We start from the raw sequence: 24,589 nt of genomic DNA on the forward strand, positions 1-24,589 counted from the left end.
AGCGGGCCCCAGTAACGTCTCCATTGTGAGACTTGCTGTTACAGTGTTTGGTATATCGAATACGTCAAGGGTAGCTTGCCAGGCTTTGCCGTGCAAGCAAGATACTCTCACAGCTTGCCGTGCTCTCCAAGAGGGACAGAAGAATCGAAACTGGCTCAGTAAGGCCAGCCGCACGCAAGGCAAATGCCCTATCGCTGTGCTATTGCTCCAGCCCATCCCCAAAAATATTTTTTTAAATGTTATAAAGTAATAATTATCATTATAATATGTAGTTTGAGATGAGAAAATGCTAGAAAACAGGTCTGTTGAGAGTGGTAGAACTTGAATGAGAATAAGGGAAAATGGTCATCACTTTAAAAGAAGGCCATGAAAAAGAATTTGACAGTCTAAAACACAATGCACAAATTGAAAGTAGTCAGTGATCACTCGATCACTTGAAATCCTATTACTCATTGATTTGCTGGAGCGGGAACCAGTAACATCTCCATTCATCCCTGTTGCGTGCTAGTGTAGCCCAATGGCGTCTGCTTGTTCTAGGAACACAAAGAGCCTCAAACCAATTGTTCAGGGTCTTTACAAAGAAGTCTGACCATCTCATAGGTGGGTGGTCATGCGATCTTTTGACGTCCCAAAATCCAGTCGGTACCGGCTCTAGTACAGCAGTCGTTTCCAAATCTCATTACATGTCTAGTCCATCTGATTTTCGACGTCTTGGCAAATGAGATAGCGTCCCTGATTGTTGATCATCGATGGAGGTCAGAACTCTGGATTCTTTCTCTACCTTGAGTGAAGTGCGATACTCCAAGCAAAGCTCTTTTGGTTCTTTTGGAGACCCGAATAGCGGTCTCATCCTGTTTTCGTAGGGCTTAGGTCTCTGAGGCTTATGTCAATGCAGGAAGAACAGTGGAATCGAAGAGATGTGCTCAGAGCCAGAGGTTCTTCATCCTCTTAGCTATTTCTTCAATGTTCTTGAAGGTGTTCTATGCTGCTCTGTTCCTCCTGCGCAACTCAGGTGCCAGGTCATTCGTCATGTTGACTTCTCGACCTAGGTACACTGTTGCATTCAGAGATGTTTGTTCCATTGAGAGTGAATGGAACGTCAGGAACGAGACCGTTTCTCATAAACATTGTCTTCATGAGATTCACCTGTAGCCCTACCTTTCCACACCCACGGTCGAAGTCGGCCAGCATTTGTGCCTTGGCTGATGTTTGGTGTTTTTTAGAATGATGTCATCAGTGAAAGGGAGGTGATAAAACATGTAAATAGATAACTCTCTTCATAAAACCAAGGATTTTCTTAAGTATCTACCACTTCCTCATCAATTTAAATATAGTAGAAAGATTATCTTAGGAAATTTGGTTCAAGTCTCCCCTCAACTATCTAGGAGGGGACATTAATTTTTTCATCTTTAACATGGAGGTAATAGCCCCTAACTCATTGAAGTTTTGTGAAGATTATATACTTTATACACACACACACATATATATTATATATATATATATATATATATATATATATCACGATCACCATCATCCTGTTGTTCATCGATTTCCTCGAGCAGGCACCAGTAACATCTCCTTCTTCCTAGTCCTGAGATTTTAAAAGAGCCATTTCAATACTCTTTCAGGATTAGGAGAATGAGACCCATCATTGTTACTGGTATTTGGCATGTTGAGTACGACATGGGAAGTTTGCCAGACTCTACCGTGCAGGCAGGATACTTTTGGTAGCCTGCCAGGTTCTCCAAAGGAAAAATAAGATAATAAGATGTCCTGTGGCCACGAATGTCGCCGCGCACGCTTTCGGGAGCTGGGTTTTATAATCTCTGCGTCTTGGCCGTTGATGGGACCAACCTGGTGCTGGCGGCAGCTGGTGGGTATGACGCATACCTACTGGAAGATGGGGGGGGGGGGGTGTCTGGGTGGAGAAGGCCCAGTCCCAATCTGAGTAGGCTTGGAGACCTCAGCCCCGGGACTCGCATGCCTGGGTTCCTCTGCCAGTTCTTTCATGCATGAAGCCCATCCGGACATGTGGAGAGTGGTCCCAGCATGGCCGTGGCTGGCTCCGGAGGTCCTCAGCTGCTGGGGCTCTGCTCGGGGTGGGGGGGGAAGAAACTCAACCCTCCCCCCTCCAAGGGACCCCGGTGAGGATAGCCAGGCGTGGGGGCAGGAGACTCTGCGCTGTTTTCCTCTGAGAGCTGGGTTTTATAGTCTCTGCGTCTTGGCTGTTGATGAGACCAACCTGGCGCTGGCGGTAGCTGGTGGGGGTAAAGCCTACCTACTGGAAGATGGGGGGTCTGGGTGGAGAAGGCCCAGTCCCAATCCGAGTAGACTTTTATATATATATATATATATATATATATATATATATATATATATCTTATTTGAACCAGTAGCAGATATTTCTTCAGTCAGATTTAGTTTTTACAGCAGATGTTGAACTTTTCCTGTGTGCCAAATGTGGTTCTGGGTATAATGAATAGGATATAGTGCCTCTCTGCATAGTGTTTGATTTACTCACACACAACCAAGAGATGATGCTATGGGATGCAATTGAGTGATACAAACAGCGTTAAAAAAGTTCTTAAGAGAAAGCAATTGTTTCTGTAAACTTTAGGAAAACATTAGTGGTGGTGACATATGAGATGTATTCCCTACTGGTTTTTTAGCTTATTCTCATAAATATGAATATCTCCTTCATCTTGCCCACTTCTTACTCTAATTGCTTCAACCATAAAGAGTACATGTCGCTACAAAAGATTCCCCCACCCCATACCTTAGTTTCTCTCTATTTCTGGTCAGTGTCAATACCTACCGTTGTTTATTTTAGTGGACGGAAGTTTGTATCACAAGGACATAAATTATTGTTGGTGTTGGCAGAGAGAATAAACAGATTCCATTTTACCCTTGTCTAGACTTGGGTAAAGAAAGTGTCCTAAAAATACCACATAAATATTTTGGAATGTTATGTCTCCATGAATCATCTGGCTTAATTAGACTGGTCATTTTGGATCCATTTTTATGCAACCAATTTTTTATGGTCACCAATATCTGACCAATTTACAAACCCAGAGAGAATCTTCTGGGAAATGCTAATGCTTACTGAACACAAGCTCCAAAGAACCACAATACTATTTTTTTAAATTTCTAAGTGATGCAACCATGATTGCATATTTTTAAAAAAATCTTAAAACCTCTTAGTTCATTAAAAGTTTTGAAGCCGTAATGTTTGTAAACTCTCAGAGTAATATAAAGTATAATAATGGATTGTCAGTACAGATAAGGAAAACCTGTGTGTAGTTTCTTCAGAGTTCTCAAAAGGCTAGTAGAGATTGAGAGAGAAAACGTGGGGAGTCTGATTTCTTGCAGAGAATAAATTCTGCCACATTAGCCAGGCCTTGCATATGCCTTTCTCAAAATTATCCATTGTGCCCATAGGGTAATTTTGAGAAAATTTTGATAATTTTGAGAAATTCTTTCTGCGTGGTTTTCCAGTCACTGTCTGCCTTAACTTCCTGCCTCTCTGCCCTGTACACACTCCGGACCAGTCACACTGACTCTCTTGCCAAATTTTGAACTAACCCTACTTATTCCTAAAGCCTCAGCCTTTGCACTCACTCTCCTTTTGCAAAATCACTCTTAGATTTTTACTGAGCTCACTTTCTTATTGCTCTGACATTCCTGTTCCAGTCTGCTCTAATTTATCTCTTTGGGGGTCTTTTCTTGACTACCATGAAAGTTGTGTTTCTATAACTAACTCTGCTGAGTATTTTTTGATAGCAGAATTATTACCTATAAAAGTACATGTGACATTGTGTAATTTCTTATGATTGTTCTTTTCTTGATGATAAGACTGGACTTTGTTTTCTGCATGATACATGGTGCTGTGTACATATACATTCAATAAATATATGAAAGTAACTCACATTCCCTTTGCATAGAATTAATAGTGTTTAAAAAAATGAGAGAGTTTTATTGGTAGTATCCACGGTGGCACAGAACAGAGGAAGTATATGGTTTTATAGAAAGAGCACAAAACTTAACATCAGAACTGATCCATATTACCCTGATTACTTTGGTAGTGGGCTGGAGTGATGGCTCAGCAGGTAGGGTGTTTGCTTTGCACGCGACTGACCTGGGTTCGAGTCCTCCATCCCTCTCAGAGAGCCCGGCAAGCTACCGAAACTATCCTGCCCACATGGAAGAGCATGACAAGCTCCCCATGGCATATTCAAAATGCCAAAAGCACTAACATGTCTCACAATGGAGATGTTACTGGTGCCTGCTTGAGCAAATCAATGAACAACGGGATGGGAGTGCTACTTTGGTATTAAGTTTGAGTATCATTTTCTGCTGACCAAATGAATTAGAATAAAGCTGATTAGACCAAAGGATAAGAGGAAAGTAGAAAGTTTTTGTAGCTCTTTAAGTCTTAATATAGTTATTACTATATCTTGTCGCCAATATGCAAATATTACAAAAGCAAAACCAACTATTCAAATTAAAATTTACCACTTTGCAAACTAAGAAATTGCCCCTAAATGGCCAGTTAGCTTCTAATAGCTATTAAAAAGAAAATTTTAATTCAATGGGAAGAAAAAAGTTGAAAGACTGCTCGATCATTATTTTAAAAAGGGGGAAATATGATATTTTCACATATAAGTGCTCATAAATGCAATTATAAACATAGTCTTTGTGGCTTTTAAATTTCAATTTTTAGAAAATTATCTTGAATTTCACATTGGTTCTTACTCTAGAAATAAGTAGATAAGCTAATCTTTGCTAGTTTCAAATTTTAATTTCATAATATCCCCTGCCATCTCAGATAGAATGTTTAGGTGTCATACTGTGTGGAGAAAAGAAAAGGGAACAACAACAAAAATAATATTGTTTAAATTCCCTTCTCTAATAAGGAAATTCATAATGTTGTGTCATAAACTCTAAAGAACATTACATTTCTTAGAGATAAAAGCAGGTAAATTTCTTAGAGATAGGTTAAGTTAAAACCAAAAAAAACCCTTTAACATTAATATTTGGACAAATAAATGAGAGCTCGAGTTCATAATTTATGAACTGATACTTTCATAGGTGAGGGCTAATTTTAATATGGTAGCCTTATTTACTTAATTATTTTAGCCAAGGATATTGCCGTATTACCGAGATACTTCATGAGTAATGAAGCTATTAAAATTGCATGTTACAGTCTGTGTGTAATTTGTGTGCCTGTTTACATGAGTGAGGTGAAGGAGGTTTATTAAAATAATATCTGTATGTATTTGAGATGAAAAGTACGTGCTAAATGACCCTTGTGGAAGGAAACCAACTGTTTGCTCTGCAGGGCAGGGTTTCACTCCTATACACTGCCTCGATTCAAAGAGGGACTTCTTGCTACTCCAGCCTTCTTTGCTGTCTCTATTCTCTGCAGATTTTATTTTATTTTTTAATTTTTATTAGTGAAACATCATGAGGTACAGTTGTAGACTTAAAGATTTTTGTGCTTGGGTTTCAGTTATACAATGATCCAGTACCCATCCCTCCACCAGTGCCCATTCTTCATCATCTACATTTATTTTTTAAATTTTTGTTTGTGAAACACTATGAGGTGCGGATTTTATTGAGTTGAGCCTCTGAGAAACAGAGGAGACAGTTGAGGGTAGCACCAATCTATTACCCTGGGAGAATTCCTAAGCTCAGTCATGGCTGAGTGCCAGTGTTTCCTCCTGATGAAATCTTTTCCAGCCATTTTCTTAATGTCACGGAAGAATATGTTCTTTGATCTTCTGAGTTAATGCTTTGCACAGATTTCTATATAGCTTGCACCACCTAAAGTTAATCATGATTGTGTAAATCTTGTCTATCTGCTCAATGTCTCCTGGTCAACTCTGCCTGTGAGCTTAACACAACCCATAGCGAGTGCTGATGGGATCTTTTCACGCTAATTTGATGGAGGTGCTATCCAATAGTCACGTCTCTTCAAAGAGCTGAAAATTTAAGCAGCCCAACCAAAGTTGAGATGGGGTGCTCCTGTCTTTCCTTTGGACTGCTAAAACTAGGAAGGTGTGGAAATGGTTCATACTACTTTTTTTAAAATTCCAGATTTGGTGGCTGAAGCAATAGCACAGCGGGTAGGGTATTTGCCTTGCATGAGGCTGACCGGGTTTGATTCCCAGCATACCATATGGTCCCCTGAGCACCATCAGGAGTGATTCCTGAAGGCAAAGCCAGGAGTAACCCAAAACTGGGTTACTGAGCATCACCAGGTGTGACCCAAAAAAGAAAAAAAAATACAGAATTTAAACCCCCATTCTCTCAGTTGTTGTTATTATTACTGTTATAATGACACTTCCTGTGCAAGGATCAAACTGCTCCATCTCATTTCCTCTTTCCACTGAATACAACCCTTGACTTGAAAGTTATTTAATCCTGAACTTCGCATATGTCACTGCAGTGCTATTCCACTTGCTAACTATTCCCCTGGTCTTCTATATGTTATAAATGTAGATATGAATGCATGGAACATTCTTGATGAAAAAAGATTTATACTTGGCCTTGCCAGAAAAAAGAGGCTCTGGGGTGTGTGTGTGTGTGTGTGTGTGTGTGTGTGTGTGTGTGTGTGTGTTTCCACTAACATTAGGGGACAGATATAGATTGAAGATTGGGGAAAGGGGGCGATTTAAAAAGAAATTGATTGACCCCAGTTTCCCTCCCATTAGTCTGATGGGTGTTGGAACATTGTATGACTGAAACCTAACCATGAACAACATTGTGAGGGTCTATCTCAGTGATTCAATTGATAAAAGATTTTAAGAAAAAGAAAAGAACAATTGAGCTCTATGGTTTCTGAACAATTCTTTGACATTCTTTTCTAGGTTGATTTTGGATTTGCTAAGAAAATAGGATCTGGACAAAAAACATGGACATTCTGTGGAACTCCAGAATATGTTGCCCCAGAAGTTATTCTCAACAAAGGACACGATTTCAGTGTAGATTTTTGGTCACTGGGAATTCTAGTGTATGAGCTCTTAACGGGCAAGTAAGTCACTCAAGTTATGTTCAACCTCTTCAAAAAAAGTTCTAAAATAACTTACTAGTGATTTAAAAATGGATATGAACTTAATATTTTGTAAATTTACTTTTACTAAGTATAATGTCTTTTCCTCTTTTCAGTATTTCACATGTAGTATGTTTGCTAGTTCATCTGATGACAAAGCATTTAGGAAGCTGAGGAAAAAAAGAGTATACATTTCCCAAAATTTCCCTAAAATGGTAAAGCCTATTATGTTAAGTGTGTGAGGGATATGATCATTTGAAAAAAAAAGAGTAAGAAAGGGAATTAAAGTCATGACTTTTATGACTATTTCTTCTTATATATTATTTTGCAATTGAGAAAATAGCGATCACAGTTCAATTAAATTCATTGAACTTTAAACCAAGTTTAGTCATGTTCTTCCATCTTCCCAATAAATCATTAATCAGAAATGCTATGAGAAAGCAACATTGCTGCATTTCAATTTTAATCTCCTTGTCAGTTGCTTTCTAGATGTGCTAATGAACAGAGACAAGACACAGTGGGAGTTTTAGCAGTTAAAATTGAATTGTCATTCCTGGTGAGATAAAAGGCTAGATTAATGAATACGGGATCTCAGATTTCTACACACACACACATACACACACATTTGTATGTACACATACACATCTAGGCTATATGTAATATTACCTCACATTTATATAGTATCTTGCAGTTTACAAAGAATTTTTAAATGCTTCAAAGTCTTGAGACATACTTTGTAAAAAGTTGTAGAAAGAGAGTTTCATAGAATCTTCTTTAACATTTTAGACTATAAGCTTCGATATTAAATTACCTGGTTGACTGTATCCTGTTACGGTCATACCCACACACATTGAATAAACCTATAAGAAATATTGTTTTATGTCTTCTGAAGTCAGTTTTGAATATGTATTGTTTATGGTTTTGAAGAAAATAAGAGAGAACTAACTGGTCATTTCAGAAAAACATTTTTAAGGGATGCAAGAAATTCTCTTTCATGAATTGCATCCTCATACCTAGGAAATCTGCGAGTTGCTTTTTAAAGAGAAATATGCTACTTTCTGTAGCTAACTGGCGACTACATATATTTATGTATATGTATATATATATATGTATATGTATATGTATATATATATTGGTCCTCTTTGGCCGAAATAAATTGTCATAAAAATAAGTGAGGTTGTGAAGAAGTGGGGGAAAATCCAGTAACTAGGAGTTTCTATTTTTTGACACTAATTATTAGGAAATTATTTTTGTAAATATTTTCAGGGAAGGACATGAGAGAAGTTCATTTTGAGCTCCCTGCATCCTAGAGAATTGGGATCTAAATGAAAATGATAAAAGATCTAACAAAACAAAACATAATATGGTGGTAAATCTATAAACAAAAATATTGCAGCAATACTTTTTAAAAAAATTTCTACATCATTTTTCCTTTTATAAGCGAGATATAGATTATTGAGAACTTGACTCACCTGTCTCATGGTTATTTCCACAAATGAGAACTGTCAGTACTAATAGGTTCAAGTATGCTGAAATATAACATAGTTCATAAAAGTCATTTTCAGTTAAAAAAAATAAAATGATAATAAAATAAACATGAAAGTTAAAGTATTTTTATAGGCAAATGTGTATTTTAAAATATAATCAGCTGGGGTTGGGGAGAGCACCGTGATAGGACATTTGCTTAACATTCAGTCAAGTCAGGTTCAATCCCCAACATCCCATATCGTCCCCTGAGTTCTTCCAGAAGTGATTCCTGAATTCAGAGCCAGGAATAAGTCCTGAGCATTGCCACGTGTGACCTCCAAATATAAACAAATACTAATAACTAAATAAAACAACACATGTAGTGGTCAGTTCCCTTGGTTTATACTCATTTTAGCATGAAATACTATGGGGCTTGGTGTCTAGGACCTTCCTTTCTCTCTTTTTGTTCCAACTTTGGTGACATCTTCTCATTTTCCATTGCTGGCTTGTCACCCACACCTGTCATTGCTGGGTGACTTCAAACCTTTATCTCTTTTGCATCTACTTGCTGGATATTATGAAATTTTATGACTCCTATACTGTCTGTTGATGCTTTGGAAACATAGCTCCATCCTTGTTATCCTCCCATCACTTAATCACTTAATCACTTAATCCCCGTTATTCATCGATTTATTCGAGCGGGTGCCAGTAACGTCTCCATTCATCCCGGTTGCGTGCTAGCGTAGCCCAATGGTATCTGTTCATTTTAGGAACATGTAGAGCCTCAAACCGATCATTTAGGGTCTTGACGAAGAAGTCTGACCATCTTATAGGTGGGCGTCCACGTGATCTTTTGATGTCTCGTGGAATCCAATCAGTAATGGCTCTAGTCCAGCGGTTGTCTGTAAACCTCATTACGTGTCCAGCCCATCTGATTTTTGATGTCTTGGCAAATGAGACAGCGTCCCTGATTCTTGAGCGTTGACGAAGATCAGAACTCCGGATTCTATCTCTCATTTGAGTGAATCGTGATATTCCAAGCATAGTTCTTTCGATTCCTCTTTGAGAGACCCGAATAGTGTTCTCATCCTGTTTTCGTAGGGTCCGGGTCTCTGAGGCATATGTTAATGCAGGAAGAATAGTGGAATCAAAGAGATGTGCTCGTAGCTGGAGGTTCTTTGTCCTTTTAGTTATTTCTTCAATGCTCTTGAAGGCATTCCAAGCCGCTCTCTTCCTCCTGCATAACTCAAGTGCCAGGTCATTCATCATGTTGATTTCTCGACCTAAGTATATATAACTGTTGCATTCGGAGATGGTGGTTCCGTTGAGAGCGAATGGAGCGTCAGGAACAAGGCTGTTTCTCATAAACATTGTCTTCGTAAGATTCAGCTGTAGTCCGACCTTTCCACAATAAATGGATCTCATCCTCCCATACAAGACTCATAAATTCTGCTATTTGCTTATATCATCCCTTTGGATGTTCCAAAAATAAGTCTTGATTTTCTTTCCTGTAACTTGCTTTGACCTTGGCAGTCCTACCCTAAGCATTAGCTCCATTCTATATGGCAAACCTATTCAGCATCATAGTTTTAATTGCAGTATGATGATCTACTTTGTTGTAATGTTTTAGACATACAGTGCTAACTGCACTACAACTACCAAATGCCATTATTCTCCTACCACTATCCCTAGGTCCCCTTTCTCCTCCCCATTTCTCACCTTGCATTTGGCAGATTCAATTCTGTTGGAAAAATCTCAGGGCTTGTTCTCTTTGACCATTATCTATTCCTTACTCCTATCTCTTTACACTCCACACATGATGGAGGTCACCTTATATTTGTCCTTCTCCTTGTCACTCACTTCCTTTAACATGACACTGTCCATTTTCATTGAAGCTGCAGGGAAGTGCAAGACTTCATATTTTCTTCTATTCAGCATGGTTCTAGAAACCTTTCCTCATGCCAGACAAACCCTCTTGACTTTTACCATCTAAAGACCTAGAATTCAGCTATACCTCACCATCTACATCATGGTCATTCTACTCCAGACTTTCCCACCTGAAACACCATCGCAAATTATACTCCACACACTAAAATAAAGATTACATGGGCTATTGTAAATTAGATTTGTTAGATGTGAACCCATTTCCAGATGATTACCAGAATTCACTGGTTCTATATGATATTGTACTCCTCCCTTATACCATTATGCAAACTCATCCCTTCTCTTCGGCATTGCCTACTGCAAGAAGGAATGCTCAGTCCTGACTCACAGTCTTTATACTTTTTTTCCTGCCCACAGATAACAGCACACCTTCTTCATCCCTCTTGGTTTTTAGCTCTGTGATTATCAAATTATGAGAGAAACGTTTCCTATTCGTTCTTTAAAAAATTAAAATCACACGTTATTTTATTCCTCTTCTTTTGTTTCTTTTTCACTTAGTTATCTGAAAAATAACTTGTATAAATATGTGTGACTAGTTTATTAAGTGTCATAAAATTAAGTTAACTATATTTTAGTTTATATTAAGGATTCTTATGAAACAACTGAGAGAGTAGGAAGGAAAAATGATGAAAGAGGAAGAAAAGGAATTTTGTTATAAATGTGTCTAATACCTGTTATACTATTCTACTCCCCCCAATAGTCCACCCTTTTCTGGTGTTGACCAAATGATGACCTACAATTTGATTCTCAAAGGAATTGAAAAAATGGATTTTCCCAGAAAGATTACAAGAAGACCTGAGGATTTGATTCGAAGACTTTGCAGGTAATTGGTACTTCAAAACACTAAGCTCTTGGGGGAAAATTATGAAGGCTTCATATTTTTAAATTAGGAATTTTATTTTTTTAAATGTAGCTAAATTATATTTAAAAATAATTTTCCTGGGGCAGCAAGTTAGTTAGTGGGTAGGGAACTTGTCTTGTATGCAGCTGAACCAGATTTGACCCCTGGCATCTCAAATGGCCCCTTGAGCACGTCCAGGAGTTATTCTTGAGTGTAGAGGTAGGAGTTAAGTCCTGACCATCACTGGGCATGGCTCAGAAAACATAAACAAACAATATTTCCCATTTGTATTCCATTCTAGGAATTTGAGTTTCCAAACATAATTGTAATTCGACTGGATTATGCTGTTTATAAGAGATCTGAATATTTTACTTTATCTTTGGCAGTCATCTTCATCAGTTATTAAGCAAAATAAAATCACAAATACTAATTTTATAAAGGAGTAAATAATTTCTACCTTGTTATTTTGACAGAAAATTCGTGGTTATGATAAAGAAAGTAAATCCCTTTGTTGGATTTCCATTCTTGAGAACCTATTTCTCTAGCCTTATTTAAAGTACTCCAAATTTTAAGTTACCATTATAGACCATTTATAGAAGAATAGACGATAACTAGATTTTTGTTTTACTTTATTTTGCTGCTTGTTTTCTTTGTGTCTAAACTCTTTTTTAAGGTTTAAAATTTAGTGACTTTAGAAAAATGTGTGGTTTTCCAACAGAAATTTTTATCTTATTCTAAGCGGCTAGCTCTGGTGTAATCTTTTTCCAACCATGGAATCTTTCCGGCCATTTTTTTCTATCCAGTGGGCCCCATGTCCTGTAGAATGACCCCCGGGTCTCATGCCATGGACCCCTATATGCATGAGTTTCACCTATGGTACTCATTCAGTATCTTGGGGCATCAGAGCAGGCCACATGGCTCTGACTGAGAGGCACTAAAGTTCTCCATGGTTTTCTCCATAGTGTTGGGGAGCTAGCATCCTGCTCTTCCTTTAAGCACTGATTCATTTGAGTTAAAGTATGGGAATATATTTGGAAGCCATGAGATAGAATGGCTAATAGTGCATTTACCTTGCATATGACCCGTCTGGATTCCATTCCCACATCTCTTATGGTCCTCTGAGCAGTCTAGAAGTGATTTCTGAGTACAGAACCAAGAGTTAGTCCAGAACATCTCAGGATGTGGCCCCAAAACTTAAAAACAAAATATGCATCTCCTGCTGATTCCATTTGACTGTAACTGGAGCTGAGAAGAGCAAGAGATTTCTATCTCCTCTTACTCAGATGTCTGATCCTTAGATCTATAACTATTGTTGAATATATGAATCATTGAATAAAGAGAAGTAAATTCTAATTTAAAATTTTAATCAAGCATAATTATCATGTCATTTAAATTTTTTTAGGCAAAATCCAACAGAAAGACTAGGAAATCTGAAGAATGGCATCAATGACATTAAGAAACACAGGTACAAAGTGACATTTTTTGCTCAAAAAAATATTTATTTTAAAATGTGGTAAGCTTGATATTTCTTTCTATATGCCGTAGAATCTCTTTAGAGACTCCATATTTTTCCTTTTATGGTGCTTTATTTCTAACTTCTGTTTTTCTAAATGCAGTTACAGTAATCAGTTTCAAAGTGATAGCTCTAATACTGAAAATTCATCTCTAGAATGGAAGAAATCATAAAAAAAAGTTACAAAAATCTCTTTTATTAGTTATAACAGCTTAATTTTGTATAGAAGCTTAACGTTTATTATTTTATATCAACTTGGTTACCATAATAACTAACTTTGACATTTGATATTCAAATTAATATATAATATATATATAATGGCTTATCTGAATTCATTGCTGCATACTATTCCATTTCAGGTTTATTTAATAATATTATTATTTGCTTTAAATATGACTTTCCATTTGTCACAGATCAATTATTGAGTCCCCATTACCCTTCTCAAATGGAGATTGGGAAATACTGGGGAATTTCTGCCTCCAACAAATGTTCCTTGTAATCCATGCAGGGATGGAGGGAATGAGGGAGATGGTGTTTGGAGGGTCTGCTGCCTCAGTCTTGCAGGACTCTCACTTTTAAGCACAACAGTTGGAACCTTTTCCCCACCCTTATAATTGCATGTAGATGTGTTTGCCACATGCCCTATGTGGAAACGTTCCCTGTTATGGAACCCGTGCTTCATTAGTATGCTAAATCTCAACGTGTCTGTGATCTTTAATACTAAAATGATCTACCAAGCAGTGCTCAGGGTTCAGGGGTTTCTCTCCAGGGCCCACATCAAGCTCGACAGGTTGGTAAGAACCTCGCCATGTAGATGTGGTTCTATCACAGGCCGGGTAGTGCTGGGGACGGAGACATGTGGTGATAGGGAGTCTGTTTGGATGTCATTTTGGAATGAGTGGAATTGGTACCTTTGAGCCTTCCTCACTTTCCAGGGACATCAAGGCTCCCACGTTCTTTTGAAATAGGATTGCAGGAAGGGGAACAGTTGGTCTCACTCAAGATATAGGGCAAGGATGTGAGTGAATAGCAGTGAATATCTCTTTTTTGGGGGGTCTGGGGAGTCTGAGGGGAGCATGCCAGGACCTTCTTCAGGAGCTTCTCTCTGTGGTGTCCACAGCTTTCCCATGCAAACCATGACCCCCAGCCCATCAAGATATGTCCCCAATCCCTAGGTTTTCTCTTAACTTATACTCCTGCAGCTGTTAACATTCTAACATTCATTTTGATACCTCATGTTGTATTTCAATTTGGGGGTAAAGTCCATGGATTTCCATGGCAATGAGTACTTTATCCTCATGTAATAATACTCTCAAGTGTGCTTTTTGCAATTTTGTGAATTGTTGAAACAGCCTTCGGAACTGTCAGTGACTCCCATGAAATAGATATGGTTTGTGATTCTGATTTGTGGAATATGTATAATATGAATATATGTGGAAGTATAACCTTGAGATGAAAAATGTAAATAACTCTAAGAGCTGACCACAGGGAGGAATTAAGGTTTAGGGGCAATACTGGGTAATGGCGACAGATTATGTTATGCCTGAAACCCTATTGTTAACAGGATTATAAACCATGGTGCTAAAATTCAGAAAAGAAAAAAATAAATCCATACCTATATAAGTCTTGCAACTCTCAAGTTTTTTTTAAATTTTGTTTATGACTTATGGATACAAAAACCTCACCTGCAGTGATATTACAAAACAATGAATTTCAGAATATTATTATTGGAAACCATTGAACACACCGATATGTCTACTTTTAAGAAATAAACCACTTTGCTATATTTTACTTCTCTCTGGTTATTTGTACTGAAGATTTTGGAACATATCAATGTGGTGTGAAAATAAAGGAAGAGATGTTGCTGAATAAAAACACTATTCATTTAGCAGTAGTGTTGCTTCAAAAAAAATGTCCTAAACTGCCAACCCTGCTTTATATTCATGAACTTTCCTGAAAGAAGTCAAGTTTTCAACATTGTAAATTCTTATCAGGCTTTGCCTTAAAAGTGTATTAGGCAGGGAGGTAGCAGGGAAGGCAAAGAGAGAGATTAAAAGACAGAAAGAGAGTGAGACAGACACATCTGTGGATTTTTATAGCCATCAAAATGCTTATAATTTGTTTTTTGTCATCTTTTGGATTGCCTTCAGTGGTAAGCTCATTACTTGTCACAGATTCCAATTTATCTTTCTTTCTACATGCTGTTATCACAATTTCTTTCCTCATTATGAAATGACAGATAAACACACCATTCATATTGAACAATGTTTCATCAATTAAAGTCATTTCTCCAATGTTGTTTTTCTCCTTTTTCTCATTAGTGAAGCATCTTCCTATTTTGCTTTGGGGTAGTTGGAAAATAGCAGAGATATAATTGTTAACAAGCTCGAAAACTCCAGCTTCATCTTTTCCTTATTTACCTGAGGCACCTTTAAATGTAGCTGTCAAACTATGATTGGATGCACATGCAAATTGAGGCTAAAGGAGTTTCTCACCTCAGCATGATAATGAAAAAATCTTAAAGTTCTTTCCCTGTAGGGATTAATTTACTCAATCTTCTTAACAGGCAGGATGTTCTTTGTGACAAAACTGTAGAGATAGAGTGCAGTGGGTAGGGTAGAGTTCACTAATAAGAGGTACCGAATTCACATGGCGTCCCTGGCAAGTCTAGGAGACAGTTACTTCAACTTACTTTCACAGTGCTTATGAAGATTATCAGTCTGGAGTGTGGTAACGATGGAGAACTAAAAAGTATAACTCTCCCTGCCTTCAGAAGGTTTGTTAAAAACCCTCACAATTTTCCAAGTCATATAGCTTGTATATACTTAGAATTACGACAATAAAAGTTGGAAATGATCACTCTTGACCAGACCTGAGTGCTGAGATGAGGTAAAGTGAACTTGCCTTTCAGTAAGACTATTGCAAACCACAGTGCTGAGAGAGAGAGAGAGAGACAGAGAGAAAGAGAGAGAGAGAGAGAGACAGAGACAGAGACAGAGACAGAGAGACAGAGGACAGACAGAGAAGAGAGAGAGCTATCTGTTATAGAGGCAGACTGCAGAGGAGGGGACTGGGGTAAGAGATGTGTTGGAGGGAAGTAGGGTATGTTGGTGGTAGGAAATTTGCACTGGTGAAGGGAACATTATTTGACTGAGACTCATTCATGAAAGACTTTCTAACGGTATATCTCATCGTGATTTAATTAAAGTATGCACTTTTCAATTCTTTCTAAAATTTGCCACCAGTTTCCCACTCTTCTCTAAAGTGAAACTTTCTGTATTTTATTCTTAGAGACCTATATGTTCACTTTAACTTTGTATTTAAACACCATGCAGTTCAATGTGAAACACTGTCATATATTTGCTCAGCCTGTTTCTATTTGTGAGCTAACTTAGAAGATAAGCACCAATCAAGTCTTCAAACAGTCATCTGAAAAGAGAGATAATGTACTTTTAAGGATACAATTAAATCTTTCCTGCTTGGTAATGAAGTACTTGATTTCAACTTTATGTTATATTTTGTTCTTCTATTTCTCTAAATTTTTTTTCAAGAATAGTTCATACAAGTCTAAAAATGAAGAACAATTTTCATCCACTGATATTTCTTTGATGACTATTTTTCACATCTGAGTGCATCCTGTCACTTGAATGATTCAAATTGTGGATAATAACTCCTGATCTGCACTCAGAAATCACTCCCGGTGGTGCTCAGGGGATCATATGGGATGCTGGGGATCAAACTCTGATCCACCACATGCAAGGCAAATGCCCTACCCACTGTGCTATTGCCCCGGCCCGCAAGAGAGTTTTTGTTGAACAAAATTTACTTAGAAAGATGTGAGGGTGGGGCTGGAGCTATTGTATAGCAGGTAGGGCATTTGCCTTGCATGTGCCCCACCTGGGTTTGACTATCAGCGTCCCATATGGTGCAGAGCCAGGAGTAACACCTGAGCATTGTTGGGTGTGACCCAAAAAGAAAAAAAAATGTGAGGGGAGAGAAAAGGAAGAATTGTTAGGACCGTGATCTCCCTTCAACGACAAAGAGACTCCAGAGACTGCAAACAGCAAGCAAGGTTTATTGTAAGACTGGCTAGCCAAGGTCGAGCCGCCTACACAGACACGCAGGTCAGATAGGTGAGGCAAGACCCCGAACTTCTTCAAAGGGGATCTTATATAGGCCTTCACCGGCCATTACAGCAAAGCCCGCGCATTTCATAGCCAATAGATTTGTAACAACATATACTTTCTTAACCAATCCATTTAAAAGTGCATCACTCCTTAGCCTATAGATTCAAAGATCAGCATTTACGTACATAGGCATTGTGGCTAGTGGGCATCTGGTAACTCGGACATTTGGTTATGTTCTTTGTTCCCTTTGATTCTCAGCTCATGGCTCCTGCATTCAGGTGGAGTTGGATAAGGGAGAAGTTCCTAACAGAGGTAACAGATAAGGAAGGGCCAAGGAAGGGTTTCCGAATTTACATCCCAGCAAGGAAGAGTCAACAAATGGTTTCAGAATTTACATCCCAATAAGGAAGGGCTTCACAGCTAAGGCTCTACTAGGGAGGGGGCAGGAAAGGGAGAGTTACTAATTAGCTGAGTTTAGCTCTGGAATTTTCCTCAGGGTCCGACCCTAGGGACCTTACAGAATCTCTTCAGCACCGAATATGGGCATCTCCAGTCTCCAGTGTGTGGGGAGAAAGAGTGGAAAGTGAGAGAGATAGGAGTTCAAGGGAGGATTGGAAGGGCTTGGAAGAGCCAAGCCCAAAAGGTCTTCTGTAGGAATTTAAGTACAAACCCTCCAGGTGGGTTTTTCTTGGAGTTCTCTGTGTAAATAGAGGTTAATCCAAGCGATGTCACAGGAAGAACTTCTGGTTTTTTCATGATCTCATCCCTGGCCCTGTTCATGCGGGTTTCATAATCTTACAGACTTTTCTGTAGCTTCTTATTCCTTCCTCTCGTCCACTGAGAGGGCCCTGCTATAGCTCTGCCCTTAGGCTTATGCAGGTGACACAGAAGCAGTGGACGCAGGTCTCTGTTTGTTCACGATTCCCAGGTTCTTCCGTATTTTCCTTCAAAATGAAAGTATTGAATAACAAAGATGATCAGAGTTGGAAAGAAGAAAAGTTTATTGGAAAGTAGAAGAGAAAAGAAAAGGAGGAACTTAGTGTAAGGCTACGTTACAAGTAAGGGGGATTTGTGTAAGAGGTTTTTATTATTATTATTATTTTGGCTTTTTGGATCACACCTGGCAATGCACAGGGGTTCCTCCTGGCTCTGCACTCAGGAATTACTCCTGGTGGTGCTTGGGGGACCATATGAGATGCTGCGAATGGAACTGGGGTCAGCTGCATACAACGCTAATGCCCTACCAGCTGTGTGGGTATAACTCCAGCCCAGTAAGCGGTTTTTAAAGCTCTCTGGTCAATTGAATTTCTTATCAATTGACAAATGTTACTGAGGATACACGGAAATTACAGGTAAAGGCTCTTCCCGTAGACATTTTCAGTGGAAATTGGGATCTTTACATTTCTTATCAATGAACCAGTATCCCAGAGGTTGTAAGGAAGTTGGTGGTTTATCTTTCTAGCCATTTGCCTCAGGCATTGTGGCTCCCTGTGAGACTAAGCCCCAGGGCAAAACTTTACGGTTGGGGAATTCCTGGGAAGTGATGGCAGGAACTGATGGACAAAGTATGTGTTAGGTGGGTGGGGAGAGATAAGCATCTGGCAAGAGAAAACTGGGTCTTCCTGTCTCACTGGCAAGGGGAAACTGAGGCTGCCTCCTTCAACTTCCCCCTGCTGTTCATTCTGGTCATTTTTCAAGCCATGTCAGGAAAGTGGAAAGGTAGTCGGGAGAGGGACAGAGATATATGAGGGCAGGGGATGTGGGTAGCCTGCGGGGATGGAGGAATGAAGAGGCCAAGGAGAGGGCCCAGACACCAAGTGCGTCCTGAAGTCCTTGAGGTGCTACAGGGTCACTAGAGTTCCCGCTAGCTGGGAACGCTCTTGGGCAGCACCTGTCTGCATACTTGGGATTCAAGACTGCTGAGGAATAGGTACGGTCTACACTCCCTGGAACCAAGGTGTAAAACGGTCTTTACCCATTTGCCTCGTGCTGAAGTATGGCTGCCAGTGTCCCCCACTCCCAGTGAAGCTGCCTCTTCCTCCTCCCATGACACGTCTCTGTGACTTGGCCCTTCTTCCCACACTCTCCCTAATAGTCTGAGAGGGAAGAATTGGGTCAGGGCGGAGCCTGGTTGGTCTAAAGGAAGGGAGGAGTTGGGAGCCCCAAACTTCTTTCACCTTTCCTTGTCCAGCTTAGCACCTCCACGGATTACTCAGTGCAGGGAAACAGTAAACAGCAGGGTGGTCAGCAGGTCCCAAGCAAAATCCCTGAGGCCTCCTGCTTTGATCTTTTAAAAAATGCTTTTGGGTTTTGGACCACACCCCCGGCAGTGCTCAGGGCTTACTTCTGGTGGATTCAGGGGACCATCTGTGGTGGCTGATCAATTTTGGTAGGCCACATGCAGGACAAGCACCCTACCCACTGCACTATCTTTCTGGCTCCGTAATTCCCAGTTACTTTCTCTTCGGCAGCCATTGTCTCCTGTCCACCAGTCAGTTATACCTTTATTCACCTTTTCCTTTTGTTCAATTTAGATTTTGATATTTTCATTATTATATGATATGTCACTGTCACTGTCCTCCCGTTGTTCATCGATTTGCTCGAGCGGGCCCAGTAACGTCTCCATTGGAGACTTTGTTGTTACTGTGTTTGGCATATCGAATGCATCACGGGGAGCTTGCCAGGCTCTGCCGTGCGGGCGAGATACTCTCGGTAGCTTGCCGGGCTCTCCGAGAGGGGCGGAGGAATCAAACTCGGGTCGGCTATGTTGGCTGCGTGCAAGGCAAACGCCCTACCGCTGTGCTATCGCTCCAGCCCCATCATATGATATGATCTATGGAAAATAATACAATATGACTTAGTTTATAAAGAAAAAAGATAAGTGTCAGAAAGATCAGTGTTGAGCCTGGTTAGATCACTGGAGCCATCTAGAGTGACTCTGGAGCCAGGAGTAAGCCCTGAGCATCACAGTGACCACAAACCACACAAAAGAAATCACTCCTTCAAATACAGACATGCTCTATACATATCCTTCCTCCCAAACCTTCCCCATATCTGCCAGCTGCCATTTTGCATCTTACTGGTGCATTTTAGTACCTGGATATATTTGTATTGTTTATTTGTTTTTTCTTTATCACATCTTAGCCAAATGAAAGCATCTTTAAAAAGAGGGACTTTTTGGATTTTGTTTTGTTTCATTGTTTTTTTTAATGCCTCAAAAGGATCAAATTAACTTTTCATAAACATTCATGGACTGACTGACTAGAACTTGGAATCCAAGCTCAGTGACTAGAGAATAGTATTCCGTGATCCTTATAGATATATAAAAACAGGGAGCCCTGTGTGGAGAGAAGCCCGACTTCCTCACTCCTGATCTCACATTTCCAGAGCACTAAGCTTGAAGTGGATCTCAAAGACCAGATTGGTCCTCTTAGATTATGATAAGGGAGCAATAAATAGAAGAACTTTATGTGGCCACAGTATGCTATTATGAGATACTTTAGTAAGAAAGAGATGCTGTGGTAAGTGTGTTCTCTCGCTGAGTCACACTATTCAGCAGACACTGATGCAGGCTTTATTCTGTGTCGGTTGCAACTCCCAAGAGTTAAAGACTCAAAGGAAAGGTAACAGGTGAAAAACCCTGTCTGCACAGATTTTATATTCTGGGGAAGATAAAAAATAAACAAGATAGCTAAGTAAAGTCTATGGTATCTACATTAGTTAGTAGAAAGTGCCAAAGAAGGGGGATAAAGGCTAGAAAAACTGTGCGTGTGTTTGTGTGTGTGTGTTTGTATGTGTGTGATAACATGTAGTGGATTAAATGATCAATGATGGTTTCACTAATGAGATGATGTTTGTGGGGTGAGATGTGGGGAAAGGTGTTGAGAAATAAAATTCTGTAGAAATCTGGGAAGATACAATTCAGACAGAGGCCATAAATGCCAAGGTCTTGAAGTGGGAATGCCTGTAACTTGTTGAAACAAAATAAAAAAAGTAATAGGCAGGGGAGGTTGAGAGAAAAATGAGAGGAGAAGGTTGGGAAGAGGGTTGTGAATAGGGAGGTTCTGTAAGGCCTTAGGAGTTATTGTGAAGACAGGTAAAAACAAACTTTTACAGTATGTGAAACAGGAGGCATTGGGTAATTTTGAAGGAAGACATGATGTAACCTGATTTATGTTTTAAGTGATCTCTTTGGCTGTGGGTTGTTTATGGACAAACCCTTGAAAATGTAACTGTAGTAATGTAAGCAGGTCTGTGCTTCCTGAGAGAGTGAGGGGTTTTAATGCATTCAGTTTAAAGACAACACTGACAAGATTAAGTCAAGAGAAAGGAAAAGTCCAGGTTCTTTGGTTTGAGCAACTAACAGAGTTGACGTAAACCTTAGGTGGAAAATGTACAGCTCTAATTTGTTTCTAATGCATGCGATCTATTTGTTAGACCTATATCTGGAGGGTGAGGACTAGTAATTTACTTGTACAACAACATGGGAGATTTTTTGTTTGGAAATAGAAATTTAGGAATCTTGGGGCTGGAGTGATAGCATAGTGGCTAGGGCATTTGTCTTGCACGTGGCCAACCCAGGTTTGATTCCTAGCATCCCATATGGTCCCCCAAGCATCGCCAGGAGTAATTCCTAAGTGCATGAGACAGGAGTAACCCCAGTGCATCGCCAGGTATGACCCGGCAATGCAAAAAAAGCAAAAAAAATAATAAATTTAGGAAACATTCATCCATAAATGTTATTTAAAGCCACAAGACAATGAGAATACCTAGGGAGTGAGGGTACTTGAAAAAAAGAAGTTAAAGAATACCAGGGAACACACCACTGTGTGTAGAGACAATCGTGGAACATGAAGTAAATCACCAAAGAAGTTAGGGACTAACTCAGGACAGTGAGACATGTATACAGAACACCAAGAGAAGAAAGTATGAATGGTGAGTTAACACTACTTAGAAATTAAGATACAAGCAGAATTGAGGTGGTGTGAGGTGTTTTGAGGATGAACACTTGACTGTGCTTAGGAGAGTACTTTCATGGAGTTTTCCTTCAGTGGGAGAAGGAAAGTGGAGTGTGAAGGAAACAGGCCAAGAGAGGGTTTTGTTGCTGAAAAAGTAGATGTTTCAGTACCGATGGGAATGATCGGGCAGGAGTGAGTTCAAGAGAAGAGACTCCTGAGCGCATGTCTTTGAATGTCGAAGAATCTGAGAAGTCCCGTGAACAGTGGAGGACTGAGCCATAGCTCCATGCAAAAGCTGCTCAGTCTCGGTCCAGGAGAGAAGGGAACCACAGTCAAGGCTAGGTGGTTACATGAGTCTGAAAGTTCTCTCATATTTTTCCCCTTCAGTTTTCTCAGTGACATAAAAAGGAAGCCAAATTGTCATTTAGGAGGATGGGGACTTGGTTCTGGAATTTTCAGGAGGAAAGATGTGTGTGTGTGTGTGTGTGTGTGTGTGTGTGTGTGTGTGTTGTGTGTGTGTGTGTGTGTGAGAGAGAGAGAGAGAGAGAGAGAGAGAGAGAGAGAGACAGACAGACAGACAGACAGACAGACAGACAGAAAGACAGACAGACAGGCAGGCAGGGAGATAGCATACAGCAAGTATGATTATTTTCCTCCTATTATTTGCAGCTGTGCTGACAGGCAATAAGATAAATAACGTGACATGCTAATAGTTTACCAAGCAAGTAATATTCCTCTATACTATTCTCATTTTTCAGATGGTTAAATGGTTTTAACTGGGAAGGATTAAAAGCACGGAGTCTCCCATCACCTTTACAAAGAGAGGTATGTTATCTTTTACTGTGCATCTCTGTGGAGATTTATTTATTTTATCAGTCTTAATTAAACACATTTTAAGACTATGTGTGTATATGCAGTGAAATATTTTTATCTTTTATTTAAATTTATTTTGATCTTTTAAATGTTTTTAAAGATTACAGTAAAATGTCATAGTAGTGATTATAGGAATTTATATTGTCTCACCTATTTGAGAGGCATTACCTCACTTCTCAGAAAACAGTTGCATTTAAATCCAAGTCCCTGGGTGGTGTGTTAGTCAGAACTGACAGGTGGTTCTAGAAATGCAATATGAGCAATTTTCTTGTCATATAGAAAATATAAAGAAATAAGTGAGATTAATTTGAATTATAATATAGCCAATTATCACTAATACGCTCTATATGAAATATGAATGAAGTATGACAATTTTTTCCACACTAACTTTTCAAGATCTCCAGTGACTTCGCACTTGCCACCAGCCTCATTTCAGATTAGTCACATCTTGGGCACCGGGTCACCATGTGCTGCCAGTTGCTCAGCACAGTTCCCTGAAAGCAGAACATCTGTTAAAGTGGGAGGAACAATCGGGACTTGTGAAGGGCAAGGTCCTGGCAGAGGCTATGCTGGGTTCTCTGTAAAGTAATACAGAAGATCTGTGTCTCCTCTATAATTCTTTAGGTAGACATCTGAAATTTTCACTGCAAGTTTATGGAAGATGCCATCTAGCTTGTTGTAAATAATGACATTTTCCAAAGAGAGGCTACTATTTCCTCAAAGAACTGGAAGGATAGCTTCTATAATAAAAGACTCTCATAATTTAATTTACAACATTTGCATCACGGTATGCAGGCATAAATGTGTTATCCCTTTTTCTTTTTGAATTAATATTACTCATTTTATTCCATTTCTCTATACAATTTCATCATAATGCCAAATGTTTTGATAATTGACAATATTTTTAATTGATCAGGTACATTTCAATGAAAATTTTCTTTTTTGGAGTTTGGGCCAGATATGGCTATGCTCAGGGCTGACTTCTGGCTCTCTGCTCAAGGATTATTCCTGGCAGAGATTGGGGGGCTGGGGACCATATGTGGTCCTGGGGATCAGTCTGGGTTGGCCAAGTACAAGGCAAACACTTTACCTTCTATATTATATCTGCAGCCCCTTAATGACAGTTTTATACATTAAAATTTTGGTGACCCCACAAATATTTTTTTAATGAAGCTTTATTTTTTTAATTTTATTTATTTATTTTTTTTGCTTTTTGGGTCACATCCAGTGGTGCACAGGGCTTACTCCTGGTTCATGCACTCAGGAATTACTCCTGGCCATACTCAGGGGACCATATGGGATGCTGGGAATTGAACCTGGGTTGGGCTGCATGCAAGGCAAATGCCCTACCCACTGTGCTATCACTCCAGCCCCACAAATATTTTTTTTTGTAGTCAGTTATAATTACATTTGTATAGCATGCCATTATTAACAAGATAAATATATTACAATTTTGAAGTAATTGCAAAACAAAAAATTTGGAAAGAAATTGGTATGCCTGAGTATATGTGACTCGTTGGCAGAATAAGATCAGATCCCATAGCAATTCAATTTCCTTTCATAATCATAAGCAAATGCTAAGAATTTTGTCATATTAAATATGTAAATAGGAATAGAAGGATTTATAGAAACAATATTTGTTTGAATATTCTCTAAGTGATTTTCTTACCCCTACTGAAATACATCTATTACTGATAGATTTTTTGATGCTCTATTAGTTAATTTAGTTAGGTACTTTTGAAATTTGTTTGAAAGTAGATAATTGGAATCCATTAATTTATAAGATACCTTAATTCCAGAATCATTTTACTTAAC

General features: G+C 39.1%; 1 protein-coding gene across 2 annotated transcripts in view; it reads left to right on the forward strand.

Moving 5' to 3' along the window:
* The window catches only part of PRKG2 (protein kinase cGMP-dependent 2), a 109,662-nt gene that overhangs the window by 84,083 nt on the left and 990 nt on the right, over nt 1-24,589 (forward strand). For both annotated transcript variants that reach the window (XM_056111288.1, XM_056111289.1), the window contains 4 exons: nt 6,870-7,033; nt 11,163-11,285; nt 12,706-12,768; nt 22,660-22,726. In XM_056111288.1, coding sequence (XP_055967263.1) covers nt 6,870-7,033; nt 11,163-11,285; nt 12,706-12,768; nt 22,660-22,726 — 417 coding nt within the window. The remainder of the gene's footprint in view (nt 1-6,869; nt 7,034-11,162; nt 11,286-12,705; nt 12,769-22,659; nt 22,727-24,589) is intronic.

Source organism: Sorex fumeus, unplaced genomic scaffold (genome assembly GCF_029834395.1).
Source record: "Sorex fumeus unplaced genomic scaffold, SorFum_2.1 ptg000013l, whole genome shotgun sequence".
NCBI classification, from domain to species: domain Eukaryota; kingdom Metazoa; phylum Chordata; class Mammalia; order Eulipotyphla; family Soricidae; genus Sorex; species Sorex fumeus.